Source organism: Antechinus flavipes, chromosome 5 (genome assembly GCF_016432865.1).
Source record: "Antechinus flavipes isolate AdamAnt ecotype Samford, QLD, Australia chromosome 5, AdamAnt_v2, whole genome shotgun sequence".
In the NCBI taxonomy this organism is placed as follows: Eukaryota; Metazoa; Chordata; class Mammalia; order Dasyuromorphia; family Dasyuridae; genus Antechinus; species Antechinus flavipes.
The window spans coordinates 44,252,908-44,271,926 of NC_067402.1; the positions used below are offsets into that span (position 1 = coordinate 44,252,908).

The following is a 19,019-nucleotide window of genomic DNA, read 5'->3' on the forward strand; positions in this document are numbered from 1 at the left end:
GTGTTTTCCTTTAGCAAAGCGCCTCAGTTACCGCCAGGGGGCAGAGCACGGCAGAACGCCACATTCCAGAGGCAACCCAGGTTAGACATCAACGGGTAAGGAACATGGCTGCTACCTCCCTCTGACTGCCTTCCTAGAAAGACGTCGCGTTTCTGCGTGCGCGTGCGCGTCGGAAAGAGCCGCCCCCCCGCCCCCACACACACACCCCCTTGAGACACACTACTCACAATACGCATGCGCAAACCAGAGCGCCTGCGCGCAATCCTCTAGCTTTGGCGGGAGAAACGTATACTTTAAAGTCTTAAATTCAGTTATAAAGTCTCTAGGTTCAGAAAAAAAGACAAGTAAGTGAAGGAGGAAAGGAAGAGAAAAAGAAAGGAAGACAAAAAAGGAGAGACGGAAGGAAGAAAAATGAGAAGCGAGGGAAGAAGAAAAACAAAAAGAACGAAGGAAGAGAGGAAGGAAAAAAAGAAGGAAAGAAATGCGTGAATCCGCCTTTTGTGCCGAGCTGCTGGCTACGCTCGGGCTTCGGAGTCGAAGGCGAAGCAGGCCCTGCCCGCAGGGAGCTTCCATTCTGCAGACTTTACAATCCGGCAGTCGAGCCCTCCGATCTACAGGTGACCCACGCACTAGGCCCGGCAGCCCCTTCACAGCAAACAACATCCCGCTGCATCACTTCCTGGAGCCCTAGTGCCGCCGTCTCTTTTTAAGTGGAATAACTCCAGTTCACAAAACGAAGACACAAATTAGTTTTTGTCGCAATGGAGATCGATTCAACAAGCAATGATTGGATGATGTGACACAGCCGGTGTTTTCGAAAGGAAAGAGTGTTGGACTTAAAATCAGGAGTCTGCGCTTTACATGCCACCCATGATGGAGGCATACTAGCTCTTTAAGCACTAAAAGTCCCTTCATTCCTCTAATTTCCTCATCTGTAAAAGAGTACTTGTAGTACCCACCTCATCGGGTTCTTCATATTTATGCTCAGCACCGTGCTCGGCTTATAGTAAATAAACATTATGCTGATTGCTAATAATATCAATTTGCTTCAGCAAAAACGCTATTTTTTTCTTTGCTCTAAAGCCTTATGCAGCTACATTTGCTTTTTCTACATCTACCTTCCCAAAATTATATCTTCCCTTCCAAAAATCCCCTTTCTACAATACCTGTTCCTAGCAATGAGGCATGAAGTTGGATTAAAGCAATTCTTTGTGGCATTGTGGTTAGAGAATTAGCCTTGGAGTGAATAAAAACTGAATTAAAATCCCACCTCCAACAGTAGGTGGTACCATGAATAAAATGCAGAACTTTCAGCTAGGAAGACAGCTTTCTGAGTTCAGATCTGGCCCCAGAGACTAATCGTGTAACTCTGGGCAAGTCACTTAATCCTGTTTACCTCCGTTTCCTCAGCAGTAAAATAAGCAAACTACTAGGATATTTTTGTCAAGAAAACCTTAGATGGGATCACTGAGAATGAGATACAATTGAAAAAACAAAAGAACAACAAAGATCCATCTTCTACAAACACTTATTAGCTGTGCAACCTAGAGAAAATCACTTAACCTTCCATCACCTCAGGAAATTGTCTGAGACACTTAAATAGCTAAGAATATTCTAATCTGAGTCGAAAGGAATTTCAAGGCAAAAAATTCTCTACGCTGTTCCTAAAATAAAACTGCCAAAGAGATAATTGCATTGTGTAAAGAGAGAATTCATCTAAAGGAATCTTTGATAGTTGGAATGTCAGGAGGAGGCATTTTTGAGAAGAACCCCAGAAAACCTTTGCCTATTCCAAGCTTATTCATTTGGGGGGGGTTGTGGGAGGAGGGTTGGAGATGATGATTTAGTAATATGTCTAATTTCAGAGGAACTTGAAGGAAATTATCAATCCTTTATACTTCAATGGCAAATGTATATGTACACATAGCAACAGTTAACATTTATGTAGTGTTTACTATGTGCCAGGCTCTGTGCTTAGCATTTCAGTTGTTGTAAAGTAGGGGCCATTATTATCCCTATTTTACAAATGAGGAAACTGAGGCAAACAAATTTAAGTGACTTGCCGATAATCACATAGCTAGGAAGTATCTGAGGGCAAATTTGTATACATATACACACAAAGGTCTATATCAGTCTTAGTGGAGTTTTAAGGTTTGATAGCTAAAAACATCCTATGTGTATAGAAATAGTGGGGTATGTATTACATATTTACATAAACATACACATATGTCTATGTATATACACAAATATATAGAAACATAGTCATTTATTTGTCTCTCCCACTAGATTGTGAGTTCCTTGATATCAGGGACTTTTCTTGTCCTTCTCTGTATCATCCTGTGGCTGGGAAAATTTGAAATGACTGAGAGAATAAAGGTTTAAATTTTTTTTTTAATGACAGGGAATTAAAAGTTCAATTAGTAAATAAATCATTTTTTAAAAAATCTTGAACCAATTAAATATAGAACAATTAGAGAGATTCATCTTTTAAAAGAAATAACTTCTGTCAGGAGAATTGTCTTTGATTCATATCTGTCTTTACTCACAATCTACTTTCACTAATTTATACTGGAGGAGAAAATGAAGCAAGTGACATTGCACAGCCTTTCCTCACTTAAAGCCAATTAATTTCTCCTTGATATCCTGGTCTTCAAGAACAAAGGACAAACAACAATCTTAGAAACTTCCACAGCAGGTTCCAATCAATAGAAGAGCCAGTGTTTTATACATTGTGAAGCACAATGTAAATACACAAAGAAGTTATTTTATATTTAAAATCTTCCACCTCCTCCTTTTCTTTTTTCACTTCCTTTTCTTCCTCCTCCAAGTGTCAAAAGTACACAGCTTTGGTGAGAGTGGACTCCATGACCAGTACTACTTTTATGGGACTCTTATCCACGTAATAATAGTCTGTGTGCACCACTTTATTGTTCACCTACAAGATGAAAAGCACAAATTATATATAGAAATAAGTAAATTCATTTCAACAGATAGTTGAGTTTCCGGTGGGCACAGCTGGCTTTACCTTTTTGTATCCCCGAAGTTTAGCAAGATATCTGGCATTCAATATTTATTGATATTTACTGATAATAAATATCTACTGATTATTAAACAAACATTTCTTAAGCACACAGTATGCACAGAGATAAGTATATACAGAATATATGCAAAATAAAGACAATAATGGGGAGGGACAGAGATAAAGGCAGAGTAATAAGCCCAGTACATTTGGCCAAAACCTTTGTATAGGAAGCAAGCTAGAGCTAGAAATTCCAAGAGGCAGAGGTGAGGAGAGACTGCATTCTAGGCATCAAAGATAGGGTTTGAGTCTGCAGAACCAGAGAACAGGCCAGCTTGGCTGAAATGTAAACTCTGTGTGTCTGTCGGTCTATCTGCCTGTCTGTATATCTCTGTGTCTATCTGTTTCTATGTCTGCCAAGTTGGGTAGGCATCCAGATTGTAAAGGGCTTTATATGTCAAATAAAGTAACTGGAAGCCATTGAAACTTCTTGAGCAGGAGAATGACAGAGTAAAATCTATAGTATACTATACAAGTATAGATTTTACTTGAGGAAGATTATTATATATCATAATGATTTATTATTATTTTATTATTACTAATTACAGATTATTATTGTAACTATGTAGAAGACAGACTGGAAAGTAGAAGACCAGTTGAGATACTACAGTCCTCATAGCATGAGTTGATGAGGACCTTAACTAGAGTCCCTGTAACATGAAAGAGGAGACAGATGCTAGAGATGCCATCTTCCCAACCTACAAACTTGATTTGAGGCTTGGGAGGGTTTTCTGGAGGTGTCTCCAAGGGGAAAATGTTTCTGTAGAACACAACAGCAATGTAAAGTATTATTAGATTGAGGATAATGATGATAATATCTATAATAGATTTGACACTGATTTCCCATCAGTCAGTCCTAAGAATGTGAGGGCTCACTTGTTCCTCCTAATTCCAGGTTGATCTGTCAGGACTGAACAATAACTAAACTGTTGGAATACAGAGGCAGGAGATAGGGAAAGAGACAGAAATGACTGTTTAATGAACACATCAGTCCCTTGTTTACTAACTACACCAACAGGTGCATGATCCTGTCCTCAGAGAAGTTTAAAATCTACTGAGAAAACAAAACAACAGGAAAAAAAAATTCAGAGAAGGAAGGAATTTAGAAAGAGAAAGACTTCAGGGAAGAGTTAGGTCCCCAAGGCATATGTACACACACACACAGAAATCCTCCTTAGGGAATTCCAGGGAATGTGCTGGTAGAATGAAATAATTATGGAGCATGAATCCACTTACTGAATACTCACTTGAGTAAAAAAATCTGCAATATGCCACTTCATTCCATGCTACTCAAAGACTTCATTTATTGCTTGAATCATCACAGAACCATCTTTTGGGTGGTGTAAAGCAACATGATCTATCAGTGGAAAAATAAAAATATGGTTTCTATTTTTTCCTAAAGTGTTCTAAATTATTATTACAAAATATTATTTGAACTATTATACAAACACAATATATGGAATGGAAGCTAGAAAAACCTTTTATGAAGTAAGATATCCCTTTGTTCTCTGAACCACTAAGACATCTCTACATTTCCATTAAGATGGCCAGTATTTACACTTTCACTCCTTCTCAAAACTGTTCCTTGGGTCCTTAACCCCACTAGTACACTAACAAGGCAGTCTCAATGCTTTGCCCATAAAGAATCCATGGCAGATGAGATCAGTAATTGATAGACAGATTGGATCAGGAATCAGTAAAAACCTTGACTGCTCAGCAAAACAATCAGAAGGATACCAGATACTATCTAAAGCGTGGGCTATAATTTCCCAGTGATGTTTCAGCCAAGAACTTGCAACTTTCAGAGTCTCAAATAGACCCTATAAAAGTAGCTGGCTAGTTCCTAGATCATCCTGCTTATAGTCAAAAAGGATTTCATACCCCAAGAATGTCCCATACAACATCCTCAAACATATGCTCAGGCAGTCTTTACCTAAAGACTTCAACTGAGGGAAAACCTACTGTCTGCTAAGGTAGCCACCTTATGTTATTAGTCCTGATGGGCTCTAGGAGACCAAACACACTATCTGAATTTTAGAGTTAGAAAGAACATCAAGAGCCATCTGTTCCAACACATATCTGAACAAGAATCTGCTCTATAATATGGTTTACAATTAAATGGTCACCAGGGCTTTGCTTGCAGGTCTCTAGTTTAAGAGCCCCCAGCAATTCCCAAACCAATCTATTTTAAATAGTGGGAAGTTTTCCCCATCATCAAACCTATACCTGTTCCTCTACAGCTTTCACCCTCTTTCAGCCACTTTTCCTATTTCTACCTTTTTAGTGCCAAGCTCAATGAATCTAATCACTCTTCTACAATTGTAGTCCTTCAAAATCTTGGCAACAATTATCATGTCACCCCTAACCTTCTCTTCCAAATAGAACATCCCCAACTAGTCTTCAAAACATATTACCATCCTGGTGATCCTGCTCCCACTTGTTCCACGCTACCAATGCCTTTCCCAAAAATGAGGTGGCTGTTCTGGAGGCTTCTAATACTGTCCATTCTTCATTACACTTTTCTTGGCAGAGATATTGGAGGGGTTTGTCATTTCAAAGGTAAGGAACTGAGGTAGACAGGATGAAGTGACTTGCCCAGAGTCACACACTTTCAAGTGTCTGAGGCCAGATTGGAACTTAGAAGATGAATCCTTCTGACTCCAGGCCTGGCTCTCCATGCATTATCATGCCATCTAGCAACCTGTCGGGCTATTCAAGATTCTACATGTGGTTTGACCATGGCAGAGGACAGTGGGATGATCAACAAGTTTCTTTTTTTTTTTTCTCTTCTATTATGACATACTTTCTTCCTTTTTTTTTAAATAATAATAATTTTTTATTTTTCAAAATATATGCAAAGATAGTTTTCAACATTCAACCTGATCAGTAAGTTTCTCTTGAAGGCCTCTCTTAAAACAGATGCTCTTAATGCACTGCCCATCGACCTTCTCATACAATATGGACTTATTAGCTTTTAGTTCATGAAATATGCCAGATATTTTTTCAAATGTATTGCTCTCTAGTTATACCTCCCTCTATTTTAGTGACGTAGTTGAATTAAGACTTTGTATTTATTCCTGTTAAATTACATCTCACTAAGTTTTGACCAATAGTCTAGCCTGTTCAGCTCCTTCTGGATTATGATTCTGACATCCAATACGTTAACGTTCTAAGTGTCATCTGAAAATTTGATCATTATGCCATCTTTATTTGCATCTAAATAAGGGATTGAAATATGAAACAACCGAGTCAATGGGAATCTGCCTTACTACAAATGGTTGAGCAGAAGGCTTAAATACTAGTGGGTTGAATTAATTGAGCATTAGAAAGAATGTGGAATTATTCATTTTAATTTTTGGTGCTCTATATTTACATGGTGATTAACAAGCATAGATTTAGTACAAACATGAAATCTAAATAACCATAACTAGATTTTTAATAACATGATCACTTTTACTTAATATGCCTTAGCAGCACATAAATTCACTGGATACCTTTCTGGGTGGGATAGATGATATAGTAATCACTGAATGTGGGAAGTCGCTTTTTCTCGGAATAATCCAGGTCCATTGGTTCATCGTCAGTTAGAACAACGCCACCATCTCTTCGAACTGTTTTTGTGAGACAAAATGCAAATACACAATGATCTGGTACTAATGAGTGTTGGAATCCTTACTAACTGCTAAGTAATTAGAGTTGATCTAATCTTACAAGAAGTTGTTTTGGCCAGAACCTGAAACAAGGTACTAAGTAGAACTAATCAAGACAAGGCTTGTGTTCCCACCTTTACTCATTGGACTCCACAAGTATGCTAGCTTCAAAAAGTACACTTTCTACGCCACACCTTAAAAGCTCTTTGGGCCAGAGAGCACTATGGGAGAAAACCCATAATCCCATTCTCTCAGAAGGTTCACATATAAGGCGAGGCAGCCATTCCAGAATACACATTTTTTCCTCTTGGCTGGCTGATCGCGCTAGACTCGAGAGAAACGACTCTGCTGCAGAGAACACTTTTGGGATTTCAGTGGAGCTACGCCAGAAGCCCTCTCTCCGCGGCAAGTTGGTGCTGGGCTCCCCAGAAGGAGATAAGAGAGATCTTCCATCTCTGTTGGAGGCAGAAGAAAGCAGAGGCAGAGGCTGAAGGGCAGAACCTTTGGATTTGGAGACATCCGAAGGGCTCTAAGCCTCTAAACCGGCTGTGCCCTGAGAAGAACAAACTCCAACATTTGAACTCTTAACAGAGCTCTCTTGTAGTCACTAATGTTGTACCCATTTAATAGAAGAAATTAATGTTCAAGAAGTTTAAAAGACTTGTCCATGCTTACAGAATATGCCAGGGAAGATTTAAATCCTGCTTCAGACACTAAATAATCACCAGGCTGTATTCTTTTCATTTGGAGCAATTTCACTGAAATCCACTGAGGGGTCTGTTTGTCCCTGTTCGGGCGCCAAAATGTGGTGATCTTTTTCTTCTCAAAAACACAGCCAGTTGATCAAAGTTCATATCTTTTATTATTTCCAATATAGCCCGGTTAGCTTAGAGGCCTATCTCTCTGCTTGGTTCCAAGAGCTCTCTCCAAATGTCTTTAAATCCAAAAAAACAACTTCTTGTAAGATTAGATCAACTCTAATTACTTAGCAGTTAGTAAGGATTCCAACAAATGAGAAAAGAACAGATCATAAATAAGCTTGTGTCACTGCATATGCTTTGGAAAGGGTAGTTCACAAACATAGGCCTGAAGAGCTCCAGAGAAGGCAGGCAAGCCAGATCCCAGGAGCAAATGGCCCACATCTGAACAGTGACATTTCTCACAATAAGTAGTCTAGGAACTAGCAAGTTCATCACGTTAGAGCCTAGTAGGATCATAACATCATAAATTTATAGCTGGAAAGGTCCTTAAAGATAATCAACCCAATCCCTCATCTTACAAATAAGGAAACTGAGCCCCACAGAAGTTACATAATGACTTGACCAAAGTCACAGAGAGAGTTAGCACAAATCATGTAAGTAAAGCACTGTGTAAAATTCAAGTTTCTTTAAAAATGCAGGGTATTATTAGTAGTGTTTTAAATGACAGAACTAGGATTCAATCATCTACCTCCAAATACAGAACCTTTTCCACTGCTTCTCACTAGATCCTAAGAAACCATGGAACAGTATCCCAATTTGAGTGAAGAAGATACAGTCCCATGGCAACACTCATTACAAAAACAGGAAGAGATATCATAAAGGAAAAAATAGTAAAAACTTGGATTTAGGAATACTTAGGAATACTAAGATCTTGAATCCATTTACTTAAAAAGATCTAGGACACTCTAACTAGTTAGAGTTTAACAATATGGTACTTTGGGGCTACAAATATACAAGATTTGACATCTTTATGGATATGAAGAGGCAGCTAATGAGGATTTCTTCTTGTGGTCTGAGGAATGGCAGCAGAGAAAGGAAAAGTCCTTTTTGAATGAAAATCAGAATCAGAATTTCCTAGGAACAAAGATCCCCTAAGAATCCCCTGCCAGTTGGGATGGGTTCTGTTTCTTCTGCTTACCTTCTCTACAAGCCTAGATTACAAAAATCTTTGGTTTCTCTTGAAGTGCTGGACAGTTTTCATTGTTGAACATCTCAAAAATGTCTGATAAATTGACTCTCTCGTCCAATCTTGTTCTTATAAAGCCTTCTCCTCCATGCGCCATAAGAGTAACAAGACAACAGCTAACACCATCATTTATTCCATTTATTCCATCTCGAAAATTCCTTAATTCTTTAGTTAATTCCTGCAGCAAAAAGCATTGGAAAATGTGTTTGTAAAAAGGTTGGCCTTAGAATCATTTAGATTATCTAACAGTAATTCTCAGAATTCCCTCATTTTTCCCAGGGTGCAACATTCATTACTCATCTTCTCACATAAAATATAGAGCCTTAAAAGGAAGTGAGTGGCTAGGATGGTCTCATCATTATGTATGTAGGCAATTTTGAAAATAAATCTGGCATCCAGGAACACAGGAGGTTCAAAAGGCAAGAAAAAATCAGAAGAGTAAATACTTCATATGAGACTGGAATTATTTTCTATGATTGCACTGAAGTTCTAAGCTAAATTACATCATGAATGTTCAAGTTACACATGGGAAATCCAATCTCCAATTCTATTTACAAAATAAAAATAGAATAAATGAATGTACAAAAATCCAACATTGATTATTGTTGTGAATAGTGGGACCAGTGATGGAATCCAAGACAAGGAGATTAGTTGATTTCCCTAAGCTATTTTTCCAGTCAGGCAGGGTACTAGTCAGGAGAACGACTTTTCTGTTTGTTTTCTCTTCATTTTCTTGAAACATAAGAAGGCTTTCTTTTAGAGTAAATGTTAGGAAAATAATAGGAAAATAATACCACTGAAATATTAAAAGGCTGAAAAGCCCATAAGAATGTAATGGAATTCATTAACTCCCTGACCCTTGTCTTTCAGTAGAAGTACTGAATTCATCCAATTTTTTTTTTTTTTTTGCTTTCTGCTTTTGCTGTGGCAGTTGGGGTTAAGTGACTTGCCCATGGTCACACAACCAGGAATTGTTAAGTGTCTGAGGCTGGATTTGAACTCAGGTCCTCTTGACTTCAAGGTTGGTGCTCTATCCACTGAGCCATCTCCTCCTCTTCAAAAAAACAGAAAAGTCGTTGCAATGACAAAAGAGCTAGCAGAGCAAGTGGGGCTGAGCTCTCCTCCCCTTCCTTTTTCACTCCCCTGCCTCCACCCACCAGAATCGTCATTTCCTATACAACACATCAGGACTTGCACAAAGAGTGGGTGGGGGCCATTCTTTCTCCAAGCTTATATATTAATAGATTATGGTCCAATTACTATTTAGCCTCATGTGCTTGGGACCTCAGTGCATCAACTCAAGCCTCAGCCCATTACAACATTGTTAGCTAGGTAGCATTCATGATTACCTTATAAAAAGGAAGAACACTTTAAAAGTCAGTTACCAATGTTGATGTCTTAATGCTTAGCTCTTCTCAGCAATACAATGATCCAAGATAATTCCAATAAACTTGTGGTGGAAAATACCATCCAAATCCAGGGAAAGAAGTATACAGATCAAAGCATACTATTATAACTTTTTCTTTCTCATGGTTTTTCTCTTTTGTTCTGATTTTTTTTATGACATGACTAATATAGAAATATGTTAAAAAATTATTGCACACATGTAACCTATGTAAGATTACTTGCTGTCTTGGAGAGGGAAGAAATAAGGGATGGGAGGGAGTACAATTGGCACTCAAAAATCTTACAAAAATGAATGTTTACCCTTCATCTTTACATGAAATTGAAAAAATAAAATACTATTAAGTTAATGAAAAACAAAATACTATTAGGATAATACTTACTGCTTCATTAGGATCTATACATGATATATATTCAAACTTGCACTTTTTAAGCCAGTTTGTTATTAGGTTTAAATCGTTTTCAGCTCCTGGTCTGCCATCCTTCACACACATCACAAAGGTCTTACGACTTTGGTCCATGTTATAGCATTCCTGTTTGTAAGTTAAATGAATAAACACAACTTAATTCCATGCATCAGGAAACATAAAACCCTAGACACACAAGCTCCTATGCTATCTATCCATCTCCTGGGGTTAGTGATGGAGATTATGTGAGAGCTCAAAACTCCATCTCTCTTTGGGATGAAGGGTGTGTGTGTGTGTGTGTGTGTGTGTGTGTGTGTGTGTGTGTATGTAAATAGATTTGTTTTCTAAGTCCCTAAAGTTCTCTGAAATATTGTAGGTTTAACATTACAAATCACCCATTCTGAAGTACACAGAACCAGTAGAGCAGGGCCATTCTAACAAAACTGGCATGAATGTGTCCCTATCACTACACACCAATTAGCATCATACCACTCTGAGGTGAGGGAGGGGTTTGATTTGACTTTATATGGGGAATGGGTAGTCTTTAAAGGGACAGGAATGATAGTATCATGGATTTCCTAGGTGCTAGATACTTCTCATCCTGTCTACAAGTCAGGAACTTCAGTAAATTTCATTGGGTTAGATATAGTGTGTAGTTCCCAAAATTTCTCTAACTCCAGAGGGATGGTACTTAAAGACTTTGATGAGAATGTGCCATTTAAGTCCCCTCATTCTTTCCTGCACCCAAAAGTCAGTCCAGAGGTACCTACTCCTGAAAGGGATATCTTATCCTCAAAGGATAGAAAACAGAAATAGCCCAAGTGAGATAGAGATAGAAACTCTGGCATTCCTTAACATTTTAGCTTTTGGGAGGGGGAAATAAATGACAGAAGAGACTCTTCTTCCCATAAAGTATCAACCTTACTATTGGCACCTTGCTAAAAGGACAAAAATTGTCTGTTTAGGTCTTAAGGCCTGGATATTGGATGAATTAAAATAAATTTGGCTTCTTGGAACCTGGAATCCATATCAGTGGCTGAGACTGCTTCTAGGATACTCTGGTGGCTTGAGACCAGGGAGAACAGACTCTTTAGAGAAGCCATACCTCAGTTCTACCACTCTCTTCCCTTTTCCTCCTGTTTGTTTTCCATTGGTCTTTTTCTGGAATGCAGCAGGTATTCTTACTCTTTTCTGGGAGCTCTGGTGGGACATGACTGCCTTGTTTCCAGATGCCCCCATACAGCAATCTAGTAATGAGGGGACAAATAAGGTAACAACTAGAAATGAAGGTGGATGTGGCAAAAAAGACCATAGGATTTGGAATCAAAAGAACAGGATTTAAGTCTGAGTTCCAGCATTTCCTAACTGTGTCCTTAATCCAATCAGGTTTCTCATTTAGAAAATGGAAACAGAAATGTACTATCTAATACTTATATGGCACTGTATCATTGGCATAATATTTAAAGAGATCACCATCTTTGATCATCATAACCATTCAGGAACATTGGAGGTATTATTATCTCCATTTTATAAATGAGGAAACTGAGGCATGGAGAGACTGAATGTTCAAAGGTCATGTAGATAGTAAGGGTCTGATAATGGGTTTAAACTCAGGTCTTTTGCAGATCGAACATTCTATCTAGGGCATTATCTAGTTATCTATAACAGGAATGGGAATAATAACTGTTCTTCCTTCCTCATTGAGTTTAAGGATGATTTAAATCAGATGATTAGATTCAGCAAATATTTATTAAGTCCTTACTATACCTGAGGCACTGTGCTGGACACTGCAAGTGAAAAGGCATAGTCTTTGCAACCTATGAGTGATAATACATTCTACCGGGAGAACTCAAACAAATGGTGTGAAAGGAAGCCCTGGGGAAGGAGGTGGCAGCTAAGGTAATTTTGAATGAAACCAGGGCTTCCATGAAGTGGAAGTGAAAAGAGAGCTCTGGAGACAATGTGATGATAAAGGCTGGCTATGGAGAAAATCAAGCGGTTCAGTTGGACTTGACCAGAGAGAATGTATGAAGGGTTACAAGAGTAAATCAATTTAAAAATTAGGCTGCAGCTAGCTTTCAAAGAGCTTTAAATGTCAAACAGAGCAGTCTGTTTCTTTCCTGTCTGACTGCTCTCTCAGTATTGTTTGCTTGAATATCATCTATAATTATTTTCCCTTATAGTGTGTGTATCCCAATGATCTAGAACTACTTCTCTTGTCTTTCCTCTCTAATTGGTGAATCACTGCAGTTACTGTTTTCTCATTTGGAAATTTCATTAGCTTCCATAGATTTAATCAGGGTTCTGGTACAGATGATTTCCACATCTATATATATGATATATATAACTAACTCTATCCTCAACTCCAGTCCCATATCACTAATTGCTTCTGAACTGTACCATAGACATATCATAAGAACCATGTTCAAAGCATAACTCATTGTCTTTCTTCTTAAACATAACTGTCTTCCAAACTTCCTTAATGAATTTCATGAAGTCAGAAAAGGAAGCATCAGAGGCTTTTGTCCAAAGGTATAGCTTGACTATATGGGATTGTAATAGGAAAAAATATAAGTGGATAAATAGACAGACAGAGAGATGGATAGATAGATACATGAATGAACAGATAAATGAATTAATGGATGAATGAATAGATGGAAAAAATTAATTTTCTTCAGTACAAATTTAATAATTTAAATTTAAATTTAATTTACTCCAGCTTTCTCTTTTTTAGTAATTTTTTTTGGAGGGTAAGGCAATTAGGGTTAAGTAACTTGTCCAAAGTCACACAACTAGCAAAGGTCTGATCCTCTTGACTTCAGGGCTGGTGCTCTATCCACTTTGTCATCTAGTTGCCCCCTTCAGCTTTAAATTGACAATGGAATAGTTTAAAACTGGAATCAAATCAGCAAACATTTATTAAGTGCCTACTTTGTGCCAAGCACTCGGATAAGCTCAGAGGGTACAAAGAAAGATAAAGTATAGTCCTAAAGAGACAACATGCAGATTGCTATTCACAGACTAGGTCTAAATGGGTTCTATAGAGATCGCATCAAAGAAAAAGCTCCAGAATTAAGGAGATACTTTGGCTGGCACTTAAAGGAAGCTAGGAGGTAAAGATGAAGAGGAAGAACTGAAAGTTGTGAACATGTTACTGTGAGCTCCCCCATAACTGTATTTGCTGCTATGACAGATACTGTATAAAGCTCCTCACAAAGGAAAGTGTTTATTGTTACAGAATAGCAAAAATCTACTGGGATCAAACCCTTCCCAGTAAAGTGGGTGGAGTGAGGGGAGGGATTGAGGAGGGACATCAAAGATATATCAAGAAAAAAGGTGATAAAAGAGAAAATAAGGTCCCTAGCAAGAGGTTTTCCACTTAAAAGATGTAATCCTAGTTTGAGTCCCAAGATTAAAGCTCAGAGTCTAGTTCACTTGACTCTTTTCCCATATGCCAACCAGGACTTAGTCTTTTCCAGCAGAGTTGGACTGAAGCTATCCAAACCTGATCAAGAATCACTTTCTACAATATCCCTGATAGAAGGTCCAGGAGCTCACTGAGGACACGCCCACTGCCCTCCAGTGAGGGGAAGCCATATTGAAGCCTCTCTGGCCATACATTAATCCTAAATTTACTTTTTGTGACTCCCACTCCATTGACATTATTCTCCTCTCTGGGACCAAGCAGACAAAGGATTGGCGCCTCTCCCATATGTATTCTGAGAAGGTTGGGTTGACTAAGTCTCCTTATACCGGTTGTATCTCAAACTTGAGTGGAAAGAGCATGTTTGGAATCAAAAGACTTGAATTCCAAGGCAACTAAGTGTCATAGTGAATAAATCACCAACCTTTCAAGTCAGGAGGACCTGAGTTCAAATTTAGCCTCAGACACTTAATGCTTCCTAGCTATGTGACCCTGGGCAAGTCACTTAACCCCAATTGCCTCAGCCAAAAAAAAAAAAAAAAAAGACAAATTAAAGTGGCATACTGAGAAATCCATTTAACAACCAATTTGGAGTTAGGGGGCAGTGGGGGGGGGGGGAGGGTAGATTATATCCTGAACATTTTAAATTTTAACATCATTACAAATATTTTCTCCATCACTTTTTAAAGTGTAGACAACCAACAAACAAATCAAGTCCTGATTTCAAGTGTAAATGCTTGTATTGACAATTTACCAATCTCCAATGGGGGAGAGGGAAGGGAAGTTTTGCTACTTATCACTGTTGATCCTGGGCTAATGACTTGACCCCTCAGATCCTTACCTGTCAAGTAGAAATGCACATATTTTTACTGTCTGGACTGTTGTAAGAAAAGCGCTTGGTAAACCATGAAGTGCTTTGGAAATGTAAGCTAGGGACTTGAGGATCCCACAATGCTGTAGAGCTAATGAAGTCTCTCCCTTAGAGCCTGCAACCCTAACTGAGCAGTTCCAGACAGGTTCACAGCAAGTGCTTAAATATAAATTTTCTGCCCAGATTCCTTGAGGAAACCCCCTCAAAAACAAAGAGTTCACCAACTCTGAGTTGAGCTTTGAGATACAATGGTCTTCTACAACCTGGCACCTTTCTAACTTCATCTCATTACTCTGTGCTTTGGTCCCTGTATTACACACTAATTGGGCTATTTTTTGCTATACTCTCCTACCTCCTTGTCTTTGCTCATGCTTCCTAAACCTGAGATCTCTTCCCTCCTGCTCCTCTTCTACTGAATTTCTTCTAAAGCCCAAGCTAAATGCTTACCCAAGGGGCTGCATGGTACTTGAACTTGCAGTCAAGAAAACTGTATCTCTTCACAAACTATTAACTAGATGAACACAGTCAAGTTCCTTCTCTGAGACTCAGTTTCTTCACATATAAAATGTAACACCTTTAGTTTTCATCATTCTAGGGTGCAGCCACACTGGCCTTGTCTGACCCTGATACAAGATTCCAGTTCCAATCTGTGTCTTTTCACAGGCTTTCTCTTTAAGCCAATTAAGTACTTCTGCTTAATAGAAACCCTGTCTTCCTTGAGCTGACCAAAGGGAATCTCATTTGTTGCTTTGTAATTAGAAGGGGGAAGTGAGGAAAAGTCCCCTAAATAATACCATTTCTTCCTGTCCTGAACCCCCAATGTAGTACCCTCTCAGAAATTATTTTGTATGTAGTTTTATTTAATTTTCTGTGTATATGTTTGTAATGGGCTGAGGCTTGAGTTGATGCACTGAGGTCCCAAGCACATGAGGCTAAATAGTAATTGGACCATAATCTATTAATATATAAGCTTGGAGAAAGAATGGCCCCCACCCACTCTTTGTGCAAGTCCTGATGTGTTGTATAGGAAATGACGATTTTGGTGGGTGGAGGCAGGAGAGTGGAAAAGGAAAGGGAAGGAGAGACTTTTTGCATTGCGATTGGGAAGGTTTGCTGAGCTCAGATCTCTCTCTGTTAGCTGGCTTCCTGTCGCAGCTGCCCATATTGTTATCGCAATCTTTCTTGCCCGTATTGCTATCGCAATCTTTATTCACCTCTTCACTTCAATAAATATTGAAGATTTTTCCCTTAACCTAAATTCCTGACTCCGGCTGATTTTAAAGACGCTGTCATTACATATGTTGTTTTCCCTTGCCCTTGAAGGCAAGAACTAAATTAGTTTTAGCTTTATATCTCCAGTATCTAGCACATATTGAGTGCACATAGAATGAATGAAGCAAGCTGATAAAGGCCACTGATTTTTGTCAAAGTCCTTTCTTATGTTCAACAAGCATGAAGCACTTGCTATGTGCCAAGTATTGTATTAAGCACCAGAGATAGAAAGAAAGGCAAAACCAGAATCTCTGTCCTCAACAACCCCCCATTCTACTGGAGGACACAACATACAAACAACTATATATACTCCTGGAATTTATACTGTAAGCCAAACTTATCTAAATTATATATATCACATACTTGATTTTTGTCCCAATCAGTATTAGAAGATACTGTTGGAGATCTTTCATGCCAGTGATGTCAAGAGTTTGGGGATAAACTCCAAAGATCAGATCGATTATAAACTCCCTCAGGTGTCTAGCACCCTGCCTGGCATATAACTGGACAAAGTGAATTTCAGTAAATAAAGGGAAGTGGGAACTGTCCCCTGAATAACTTTTTGGAGAGTGACCAAAATGAATCTTTAATTCACTGATATTTCTGGCTTCCACACTTGGGCATCATGGTACTCTTAAAAAGAGCCTGGTTTAGAGGTCACAAGACCTCGAATCCTGTCCTAGTCCCAACTTCCTAGAGAAGTGATGTTGGACTACTCAAATAAGCTCTATAAGCATCAATTTCATCACCTGCTTCCTGCACTTCCTGGTTGTTTCAAGTCCTATTCTTTTTAACCAATGCTCCAAATGTCAATCTGGATCCCTGAGCTTTTAAAACTCTCTCCATCTTTTCTGAGTGCCAGCACCTAGGGGGGAGCGAGAGAGCAAGGGGATAGGGTTCCTGTATAGCTCTGGATTCCAAAAACTACATGTGATTTTCGCTAGGAGTGCAAATTAAGCAACTTTGCTGGCTTACTAGCCCAGTGACTATAAATAGCCAAGTCCTCTAATTTCTAAGCCTCGGTTTTTTAGTCTGTAAAAATGGAACTAAGAATCCCTGGAATAGGGGATCTAGTTCTGTTCACACATGAGAAACTGAGTTAAAGAACTCAATGAGATTCATCCCTGATTATTCTTACGTGGGTGGGGATGGGGAAGGAGACAGTAGGGACAATACCTGGAGGGTAGTATCTTCCTCCCAGCAGAAGAAAGGCGCCCCGCCCATTCAGCCCTATCTTACCCCACTCTTCTACTCGGTCCTCTCGGCCCATCTGATGGAACACCCGGCGTAATACCCTGGGCATCTCGGAAAGGGAATAATTCTGCAGCAGCAGGTCGGCCAGTGTCGAGGTCGTGGAGGCTCTTTCCACATCCAGCTGCGGGACTCTGGGATCCTCCCCGGAGTTTCTCAGGTGTAACGCGAAGGTGTCCAGCTCCCGTTGGGTCAACTTGTCCAGCCTGCTCACCACCCAGGACCTGAAAAAAATCCATGGTGGTCCGCTCCCAGGACTGCGGGCAAAGGATGAAGGACAGGGTGTGGGCAGTGCCCCGGGCTAGCGGGAGGAGGCAACCGAAATGAAAGCTACTGGGCAATTAGCCCAGGTTTTTCCTGCAAAGACTCTTGAGTGGAAGTTGAGAAGAAGGGTGTGTCAGTGTGGATCCAGCTCCCATGAGAATGGGCTGCGAGGAATTGCTTCCCTTTTCCCACATCCTCCTCATTCCGCCACCCCGCTTTCCGAGAGTCCCAGCTGGTTTGTTTCTCTGCCTCAGGCTCTGGCTCGTTTCAGTCTCTCCCTCCTTTCTAAACTTTCTCTTTCATTTCTTCCTTCTTCCCTATCTCTCTTTTCCCCTCTCCCCTTTAGGAAGGCACAAGTGGAATTATACAAATCATTTCCATAGAAGTCGAGTTGTGAAAGAAAATATAGACCTCCCTTCTTCCCCCAAAAATCCTCAAGAAACATAAAGTAAAAAACAAGCAAACAAAAAAGTATAGTTCAATTTATATTCAAACAATCACTTCTTGGGAGGGGGGAGAGTATGAATAGCATTTTTCATCATAAATCCTTCAGAATAGTGGTAGATCATTGTATTGTTGAGAATAACACAGTCATCACCACCAACAAAATCCAAGAGCAAGAGATACAAAGAGAAATTCCATTCAAAATAACTGTTGATAGCAGAAAATATTTGGGAATCTACCTACCAAAGGAAAGTCAGGAATTATATGAGCAAAATTACAAAAAAGTTTTCACACAAATAAAGTCAGACTTAAATAATTGGAAAAATATTAAGTGCTCTTGGATAGGCCGAGCGAATATAATAAAGATGACAATACTCCCTAAACTAATCTATTTATTTAGTGCTATACCAATCAGACTTCCAAGAAAATATTTTAATGATCTAGAAAAAATAACAACAAAATTCATATGGAACAATAAAAAGTCGAGAATCTCAAGGGAATTAATGAAAAAAAAATCAAATGAAGGTGGTCTAGCTGTACCTGATCTAAAATTATATTATAAAGCAGCAGTCACCAAAACCATTTGGTATTGGCTTAGAAATAGATTAGTTGATCAGTGGAAAAGGTTAGGTTCACAAGACAGAATAGTCAACTATAGCAATCTAGTGTTTGACAAACCCAAAGATTCTAAATTTTGGGATAAGATTTCATTATTTGATAAAAACTGCTGGGATAACTGGAAATTAGTATGGCAGAAATTAGGCATGGACCCACACTTAACACCACATACCAAGATAAGATCAAAATGGGTCCATGACCTAGGCATAAAGAATGAGATTATAAATAAATTAGAGGAACATAGGATAGTTTATCTCTCAGACTTGTGGAGGAGAAAGAAATTTGTGACCAAAGATGAACTAGAGACCATTACCGATCACAAAATAGAAAATTTTGATTATATCAAATTAAAAAGCCTTTGTACAAACAGAACGAATGCAAACAAGAT

The 19,019-nt window shown here is 38.9% G+C and overlaps 1 protein-coding gene across 1 annotated transcript; it reads right to left on the bottom strand.

Moving 5' to 3' along the window:
• Positions 1–2,180: 2,180 nt before the first annotated feature.
• On the bottom strand, positions 2,181–17,544 carry LOC127538536 (caspase-14-like). The gene is given in 7 exon segments (XM_051962350.1): positions 2,181–2,935; positions 4,327–4,436; positions 6,574–6,690; positions 8,629–8,854; positions 10,464–10,613; positions 11,593–11,734; positions 17,294–17,544. Coding segments are annotated over 7 exon segments (1,101 nt in total). The 3' UTR covers positions 2,181–2,830.
• Between the last annotated feature and the right edge of the window lie 1,475 nt (positions 17,545–19,019).